Source organism: Sprattus sprattus (genome assembly GCF_963457725.1).
Source record: "Sprattus sprattus genome assembly, chromosome: 2".
Classification (NCBI taxonomy): Eukaryota; Metazoa; Chordata; class Actinopteri; order Clupeiformes; family Clupeidae; genus Sprattus; species Sprattus sprattus.
In genome coordinates, this window is record NC_137921.1 from 52678441 (window position 1) to 52688440 (window position 10000).

General features: G+C 49.1%; 1 protein-coding gene across 1 annotated transcript in view; it reads left to right on the forward strand.

Annotated features, from left to right (window-relative positions):
• scfd2 (sec1 family domain containing 2) overlaps nucleotides 1-10000 on the forward strand; it is a 150021-nt gene that overhangs the window by 65071 nt on the left and 74950 nt on the right. Inside the window, exon 5 of the mRNA XM_080858416.1 lies at nucleotides 1904-2189. Within this exon, the coding sequence (XP_080714542.1) occupies nucleotides 1904-2189 (286 nt within the window). The remainder of the gene's footprint in view (nucleotides 1-1903; nucleotides 2190-10000) is intronic.

The following is a 10000-nucleotide window of genomic DNA, read 5'->3' on the forward strand; positions in this document are numbered from 1 at the left end:
TGTTACATGTTACTCTCTCTCTCTCACACACACACACACACACACACACACACACACACATGAACACTCTCTCTCTCTCTTTCTCTCTCTCTCTGCTGACACCATCCCTCGTTTTGTGGCTCCCCAGATCTCTTCTCACTTTCACCACAGAGGGGAAAGAGATGATGAAAGACCATCAACTGGCTTTGGCAAATCTTTGGAACAGCAGATTGCGGCGAGTTTCGATTTCCCAATGAGAAAGAGTTAAAAAGAGGGAGGAAAATGTGCTCCCTTCATTGTGTGTAATTACGTGTGTTTGTAGTAGTGTGTGAGTGTGGTTGTTGTGAAAATGCAAATGTATGTGTGTGTGTGTGTGTGTGTGTGTGTGTGTGTGTGTGTGTGTGTGTGTGTGTGTGAGGGGGGGGGACTGATTCACAGGGTCCTCATGGAAGACAGTTGGTCTGATAGGGGGAGGGCTGCTGCCATACAGACTGCGCTGTCATGCACCAACCCTCAGGGTCACTACCCAAGCCTCCACCACGGGGGCCAGCTCCAATCTGCTCGCCTCCACCATGATCTGTGGCTGGTAATGATGACATGCATAGCTGGGGTTCACCAGCACAAGGCAGACGGAGTCGGCTCACAACAGCAGAGACTCGTGTTGGTTGGAGGAGGGAGCTTGTTTTTAAACTCTCTTTCATTTGATGGAGGGAGCAAATTGTGCAGGTCAAGGTGACATCCCCCAGTTCCATTACAGTCAATTATCCTCAGATTTAAGTCCTATTGTTTGAGCTGCTTACATAGAATAAGTGGGCGACCCCATGCCCTGTTTCTGATTTGCTGCCTTAACCTTTCGACTGTAAATCATCCAGGACTTGACAGTTATTCCAAGGGTGTGGGATTCCGCGGGTTTGGAGGCACGAGGCCTCTCATCAGCTGATCCTGAGTGGATCAGCGGGGGGATTTCCATGACCTTCCCCGCTCGAGGCGGAGCTGTGTTGTTTGCCTGGTCGTCACTGGCGACGCAGCGCGTACGCGAATGCAATAATGGTATCGCTTCCAGGTCGGTTGCCAGGTCCGCTGAAATTAAGCGGTTTTGACCGTCAGAGGGGAATATGAGAGGAAGCTGATAGCTCCGTGCTCTCCTGACAGACAGTGCAGGCAAGCGGGCCAACTTTGACTTTCTGGTACCGTTTCCGACACGTGAGAAAGTCCAGATGAGGACTGATTTTTTTTCCACGAGACCCAGAGGAGAGGAACTGTTATGTCCACATACAAACACACACACACACACACACACACACACACACACACACACACACAGCGTGATATTGAGTCCACTTCCTGGAGCAACCTGCAATCTCACAGGAGAGAGATAGTGTGTGTTTTTATTGGATTTCAGTAACACCGCTGTTTCAAACAGGCCAGTTTCTCATTAAAGTGTAATCCATACGAGGCTCTGACATCTGCATACACACACTCTCACACACGTACACACAACAAACACACTCACACTCAAACACACATCTGTATACACACAAATACGTGCACAAATCCACAGCGCCACCCTGTTTTTTATATACTGGTGTGTTTTGTTTGTTTAGTGTGTCTGCGCTTAGCACGCCACACACAAATCATGCCGTGTGTGTGTGTGTGTGTGTGTGTGTGTGTGTGTGTGTGTGTGTGTGTGTGTGTGTGTGTGAGAGAGAGAGAGAGAAAGAGAGAGAGTCTCTCTGGTGTACTGCACACTGATGTGTTCCTTTTACTCTGCCATCTGTTTTGTGCTGTCCTGGAATCTCTTGTGCCTGCTGCGTTCTGATCTCTCTCTGCATTGTGTGTGTGTGTGTGTGTGTGTGTGTGTGTGTGTGTGTGTGTGTGTGTGTGTGTGTGTGTGTGTGTGTGTGTGTGTGTGTGTGTGTTCCAGGCTCTTGGAGACTCGGACCTCGCAGCTGTTCTGAAACAGGTCCGGCCGCTGATCAAGTCAGCCTGTGGTTCTGAGGGCTCCGAAGTGGGTTCTGGTTCCGGGGAAGAGGCGGTGCTGGGGGCGGACGACCTGCTGGCGCTGCTGGTGTTCCTGTACTCGCTGTCAGAGGAGGCGCACCCGGGGGAGGAGGAGGCGCAGGAGCAGGTGGAGAGGGAGCTGATAGGAGCACTCACCCTGCTCCTCACCAGACAGACGCAACTCAGCCCACTCCTTCAGAGCATCACCGGTGAGTTACACTGCCATATTACAACTTCATTACAACCATATTTAACCTTCATTACAACCATACTACAACTTCATTACAACCATACTACAACAACATTACAACCATTACACAACCATACACTGCATCAGCAGTGAGTTACACAACTTTATTATAACTGTACTATAACCTTTAGACAAACATAATGCAACCATACAGTGCAGCACAGTGAATTAGCTACTACTATATTACAATACTGTACTGTAACCTTAATAAACCACACTATGACTGTACTACAGCCCTACCACAACTGTACTGTACCCACAGTGACACTACTGCAGTATGGTTAGGACTTCTAGATCTTTCTTGACTGCTTAACAAGCAGGAAGCCACTATCCTGGAGGCAGAGCACAGTCCCTGCCCAGCCCAGCCAGCTCATCACCTCATTCCCTCAGTATGCACCGCACCGCTCATCTCATCTCATCGCAGTCCACATTAGGCCTCCACACCCAGCAGGACTACACAATCCAACCACATGTTAATGCGTCTTAGGCCTCTTTCTCTCGCACGGCCCCTTTCTCCGGACCTCTGATTTGAGAGAGCCCAACTTAAAATCCACCCAGTCCACATATACAGCGCACACACACACACACACAAACACACTCCACACACTTTGATCAACGCTCTGACATACAGGCCACCAGGCAACCGCCATGCAACCAGCCCCAGAACCCCCCCCCCACCCCCCCACCCCCCCACCCCACACACACACACACACACACACACACACACACACACACACACTCTCGCCAAAGACCAGAGCACATCCATCACGTAACTACCAGGCTACGTAGGCTACCAGTTACTCCAACACAACGCACTAAAACACACTAGTTACTACCTAAGGTACAAATACATGACCACAACACAACCTCTGTTAAGGCTAACACAACCTTACTGTGTCTGCTCAGAGTGGATAGGTTGGAGAGATAAAGGAGAAAGACTAGAGGGAAACAATAGAAGGACAGAGGACCATGAGGGGGGTGGACCATGAGGGGGGTGGGGGTGGACCATCAGGGGGGGTCTGTGAGGGTACAGGTTCTACCTCTGTCTTCCATCTCCTGATGGCGTATGTGGCAGGAGCAGTAACTCAGCACCGTCTCACCTCATATCTCACACACACGCACACACACATGCACACACACGCACGCACACACACACGCATGCACACACAACTCCATGCCAGATCCCGTGGTAACCATCACCGTGGCCATGACAGACACGTTTGGGAATGAATAGCTACAGGCGGCCAGATCGAGTGGGAGTTGGACGCGGGACATGATTCACTCTTTCTTTTGGACCCGTCCTCCATCCCCCCCTCTCTCTCCATCTCTCTCCCTCACACCCCCTCCTCTCTCCATCTATCCCCCCCTCTCTTCATCTACCCCCTCTTCTCTATCTATCTATCTCTCCCCCCCCCCCTCTCTCCATATATCCCCCCTCTCTCCATCTACCCCCCCTCCTCTCTCCATCTATACCCCCCTCTCTCCATCTACCCCCCCTTCTCTATCCATCTATCTCCCTCCCCCCCCCTCTCTCTCCTCCTGTGAGTCAGTGCATCCTGATGAAAGCCATCTGACTACGAGGGCTGCCCCAGTACAAGCTCTTAAAAGACCTGCATGTTGAAAGCCCCAGCCATCAAGCCCTTTGATAGCCAATCACATCACAGCTTTATTTGTTTCCAGCGAGCCAATTTGCCAATAAATCAGCTAGCTTCATCTATTAATCATATGAATCTAATGGTGAATCTGTGAAGTACTTCTCCATTCTCTAGCACATGTGATTAATGGCATTCATTCTCTATGTGATGCATTCTCTTTGTTCCCCTTGTGATGTAATACTACATTACCCATAAACCTTTTCTCCAGCTCTCTTTTCAGTATTGCTGGTGCTATTTAAAGCCTCTGGTGTCTCAGTGCTGGTTGATCACACAGGTGGTTTGTGTTTGGTGGCGGCGGTTCACCTCTGATCTCTGATCAGTTCTGACTGCCGTCTGAGTGCACTGTGAGGGAACTGTGTGTTCCTGCAGTCTGCCCTTGATTGTCCCTCCGGCTCCCTCTGGAAGATCTGAGGCTTCTAGCCTGAGCAGGTTTCTCTGAGGCAGCGCCGTGGCCCAGGGCCAGACCTTTGGGAATGTGTCTGCCTCCTACACACACACACACATACACACACACACACACACACACACGCGCACAAACTCTCTCTCTCACACTCACACATACACACACACACACACACAAACTCTCTCTCTCACACACACACATACACTCACTTATATATGCATGGACATTCATACACACTCATGCACATACATACACGCACACACACACACACACACACACAAACACACACACACACACACACACACACACACACACACACACACACACACACACACACACACACACACACGCACTGTGGCTGTGCTCCAGACCTGTGGATGATCGATGGGTCCCTTTACCTCCACACATCTCCCCGTCGGTCTAACCTTGAGTGTGCTCACTACGCCCTGCTGCCCCGCCCCACCCACAACCCCCTTAATTACAGCCTGAGGGCCGCCCTACCTCCCCGTTGGATGTGTGTGTGTGTGTGTGTGTGTGTGTGTGTGTGTGTGTGTGTGTGTGTGTGTGTGTGTGTGTGTGTGTGTGTGTGTGTGTGTGTGTGTGTGTGTGTTTGTTTTATATCTGGCTCAAACTCTGACCATCTTGAAGGCCAATGTAGCCATTAAGCCTGTTGGACTCACCCTTTGAAATGTTGATGTACTGTGGATACGTGCAATAAGAACAGTATCATTTTCCAGAGCTTCATAGGGTAATTTCTACTCTCTCAGGGCAGAATGGAGGTTAAAGCTATTATCTCTTCAGTAGTCCCTGCCCTGTTAAAGTGGACTCAGTAGTCTGAGTAGAAGAGCCATCAAAGGCATTGTTTGCTTAATCCTAATCACTTGTTTTGCTGTGATTTTCCAGTCCTCTGTGTGAGTTTTTTCTCTTTTTACTATTATGCTCATTTCTTCTGTGTCCGTTATGTTGAGATGTCTTTTTCGTCGTTCTCTTCACCCTTTCTTATTTCCTTTCTCTTTCTCTCCCTCCCCCCCCACTCTCCCTCTCTCCTCCTACCTCCTTCACTTTTCTCCATCTCCATCTATATCTCCCTCCCTCTCCCTCTCTCTATCCTTCCCTCTCCCTCTCTCTCTCTCTCTCTCTCTCTCTTTCTCTCTCACTCACTCACTCACTCACTCTTTCCCTCCCTCTATCCCTCTCCCTCCCTCCCTCCCTCTCTCTCTCTCTGTCCCCCTGATGAGGAATGTGGCCTGGGCTTCCTGCTCTAGTTGGCTGAGGGGCCTCTCTGGCCCAGCGATGGGGCTCATGTTCAAAAACCTGACTCTGTGATATAAACACTTCACTCGAAATTACCCCTGTCAATGCACTCCAGGTGCCTGTGAGTAAGCAGCCGTGTGTGCGTGCGTGCTTGCGCACATGCATATGTGTGTGTGTGTGTGTGTGTGTGTGTGTGTGTGTGTGTGTGTGTGTGTGTGTGTGTGAGAGAGGAAGGGAGGGAGAGCGAGCGAGAGGGAGAGAGGAGTATTTGAGAGAAAGAGAGAAAGAGAAAGAAACATAAAGCAGTGGGCTGAGTCCAATGAAAAACATGGATTGTGACATTCAGCCCAATTAAAGCAGTCAAATAGAAACCAGACGCGGCCAGAGACCTGGTCGCCATGAGAACAATGTTTTTACAAATCTCCCCAGCCCTTTTTCTGTTCCCCTCCACAACAGAGAGGCCACTGCTCAGAAGACTGTGACATCAACACACACACACACACACACACACACACACACACAAGCACGCACTCACACATACACATACACATACACACACACAGATTGAATAACAGGATGCACACACAAACAATTGGAAAAACAGACCAAACATACAAAACAGAGTGCGCACAGGGCTCTGAGTAAACACTGTACTGTTCATACACACACACACACACACACACACACACACACACACACAGAAGGCAACTCATACTCGCCTAATGACCTCCTTTGGGGAGGTGAATTACAGAGCATCTCCAGACAAAAGCATCGCACCAGACTAATCACCTCACTGAGTCACTGTATCATACAAACACACACACACACACACACACACACACACACACACACACACACACACACACACACACACAATTGCCTCATTGGAGCCAATGGCCCTGAAAAGAAAACACGAAACACTCTATGAACCCCTTACACACACACACACACACACACACCACACACACACACACACACACACACACACACACACACACACAGAAGAATGCACATACGCACATTCACCCAGACACTGACAAATATACACAAACACGACTACACTCTCAAAACCATCAGTCAATATGAACTGTTTATAGTACAGCCTTATAGCCTTACCTCCACCTTCTTTAAGAGCGGTGTCGACAGTTCATTTACCATGAACAGACCAAACCATGTGACCAGCACTCACTGATTCCAGACCAGTCCTCACCTCTCCCAAACATTGCATCACCACCATGAGAGTGCACAGGGGGTCACGTTCTGCGGATGGACGACTCCTTCAGGTCGTCCCAAGATCAGATCCAGGAACAGTCAGACATCTGCGCGTGATGTGTGAGAGTGCCGGGCAGCGAGTGGCCAGGGGCTGATCTGAGGCCAGTTAATGAAGAGGATGCATTCCTGGAGATTGCATAAGGAGCGAAGGCAGATGAAGGCAGATGTCTGCGCTCTAAGTCGTAAAGGGATGCGGTGTGGGAGCAGGCGGCGGTCGAGATGAAGCACAGAGCTGCACACAATAGAGGGAATCTGGCAGCCTGACATCTCGCCTGCAGAGTGTGAACAAGAGCCTGTCTGACATAGCGTCTGGCTTTAATTGTTGGTAGTAACCTGTGTGTGTGTGTGTGTTTGTGTGTGTGTGTTTGTGTGTGTGTGTGAGAATGAGTGCATTTATGTGTGTGCTGCAAGTGGATGTGTTTATTGGTAGGTGTAGGTGTGTGTTTGTGTGTGTGTGTGTGTGTGTGTGTTTTGTGTGTTTGTGTGTGTGTGTTGGCGTACATGCGGGCGTGCTTGTGTGATTGTGTGTGTGTGTGTGTGTGTGTGTGTGTGTGTGTTGGTTTTAGTGTATCTGTTTATAAGTGCGTGTTTGTGTGTGTGTGTTTCTCCTCATTTGCGTGTCAATGTCTGGGGTCAATTAGTGCGAATGATGTGTTTACCTATGAAAATGGGTCCGTCTCCAGCTCACATTAGAGAATCAACTAATCTACTCCACTCACGGTCCACTTCCCGCGTATAACATTGAAAACCGTCGGCAAAGCGCCATCAAAGCGCCAGCCACCTCACTTAAACAGCTATTCTGATTGGACGCCGACTATCTGCTCTTTTTTTATGGGCTGCTCTGATAGGGCAAGGTTTACCAGCCAAGTGAATTGCTGATGGTGATTGGACGGTGGTCTGTTTAATGTCGTGGGTGGTGTGGCAGTCTAGGGTTGCACTCCCAGGGCTGTTCTGCCTCGTTACAGTGCTAGTTTTGGCAGCAGCCCATGTCCTCTGATAAAGAGATGCAGTAGTTATAGTTCTGGACTTGGGCTTTGTGCTTTGTGCTCGTGCAGCCAGTCATGATGTAGGAGTCTGTGTGTGTGTGTGTGTGTGTGTGTGTGTGTGTGTGTGTGTGTGGGGGTCTGTGTGCATGCATGTGTGTCTACTTGTCTGCATGCATGTGATTACTAGTGTTAACATTGTATATTTGCAATCATTTGTGGCGTGTGTGTGTGTGTGTGTGTGTGTGTGTGTGTCTGGTGTGTGTCTGGTGTGTGTGTGTGTGTGTGTGTGTGTGTGTGTTGTAACAGACCGTAGCTGTCCCCTGTGGTTGATGCTTGATATTCTAATAGGCCTGTCTGACTGAGTTCCTTCAGCGCCAGTGAACCCTCATTGACGGCACAAGCTCTCTCTCCCGTATGTGCTGCACTTACAGTAAGGACACTTAATCACCGTACTTCCACTCTCCAAACCGTACATCCGCACTGCTCAGTATTTCGCTGTTTCTGTCTTCACTTCTCACTCTTTCTTCCTTCCTTCCTTCCCTCCTTCCTTTTTTTCTCTCTCTTTCTCTCTTTTTTTCCTCTTTCTTTCTTTACTACATTCCTACCCTTCACTATTTAACACTGTATAAGACACATAAACTAACAAGCACGCACGCACGCAGGCACGCAGGCACGCACGCACGCACGCACGCACGCACACACACACACACACACACACACGCCCAGTCTTACACACATCCTGATCATCATGATCTGGGAAAGGGATCTGTAAAAACAAGGCGATTTAGTTCCACACACAAACAAGAACAAATCCTACTCTTGCCCCTCGCTATGCCGCTTTCAAACCATCACCAACATACACACCGTTCACAGATTTACAAACAGCATCATCCTCACACACACACACACACACACAGACACAGACACAGACACAGACACAGACACAGACACAGACACAGACACAGACACAGACACAGACACAGACACAGACACAGACACAGACACAGACACAGACACAGACACAGACACAGACACAGACACAGACACAGACACAGACACAGACACACGCAGGTTTGGTTTGGCCAAGCACGGCATCCACCAATCAGCGTGTGCGTGATGGGGAGCAGACAGTGGTCATGTCTCCCACTGATGCATTCTGGGAGGTCGAAATTGGGGTACGTACGGAAAGGGAATTATGGGTGTCTTTGTCAAAAGTCTCTCTCTTTCTCTATGTATTTATGTTTTGAACTCTATTTACCTGCTTTCAAAGGATGTGTGACAGCATGATAGCGTGTGTTATGTGTGCTTGTGTGTGTAACTGGGTCTTCATGTGTGTTTATCCACTCTCATTGTATATGTGAGTGTGGGGGGTGGGCAAGTGTGTGTTTGTGTGTGTGTGTGCGTGCGTCCCTCTGTATATGTATGTTGGAGTATGTGCATGTTATTGTGTTAATGTAGTCTTGCATCTGCAGTTTCACATTTTCATACATGTCTGTTTGTATGCATATGGTTATGTAACAGTGTGTGTGTGTGTGTGTGTGTGTGTGTGTGTGTGTGTGTGTGTGTGTGTGTGAGAGTGTGTGACTGCCTCTGTGTATATGTATGTTGGAGAAGTGTAGTTTCACATCAACAGATTCACTATTTCATATATGTGTGTGTGTGTGCATGCATATAGTTATGTAAGTATGTGTATGTGTGTTGGTATGTGTGTGTGTGTGTGTGGGTGGGAGGGCAGTAGAATAAACTGGCCCTACCCTGTCTAGTGTATTGGGGATGGAGATGACTGATACGCTCTGGCTTTCTTTTCCCTCTCGTCATCCCTCGCTTTCTTGCACTCTTCTCTGTTTGTCACTTTCCATTTGTCCCTCTCTTTCTCTCCCTTCCTTTACCCTCTCTCTCTCTCTCTATCTCTCTCTCCCTTTAACTTCCTCTCTGTCTCTCCTTCCCTCTCTTTCTCCCTCCCTCTCTCTCTATCTCACTCTCTCCCTTTCTGTCTCTCCTGTCCTCTCTGTCTCTCCCTCCCTCTCTTTTTCTTTATCTCTATCTATCTCCCTCACTCCCTCTCCGTCTCACCTGCTCTCTCCCCCCCTCCCTCTCTCTCTCTATCCCTCCCTCTCCCTCCCTCTCTCTCTCTCTCTCTCTCTCCTCTCTCTCTCTCTCTCTCTCTCTCTGAACTGGAGTGCAGTCTCTCCCAGTGATG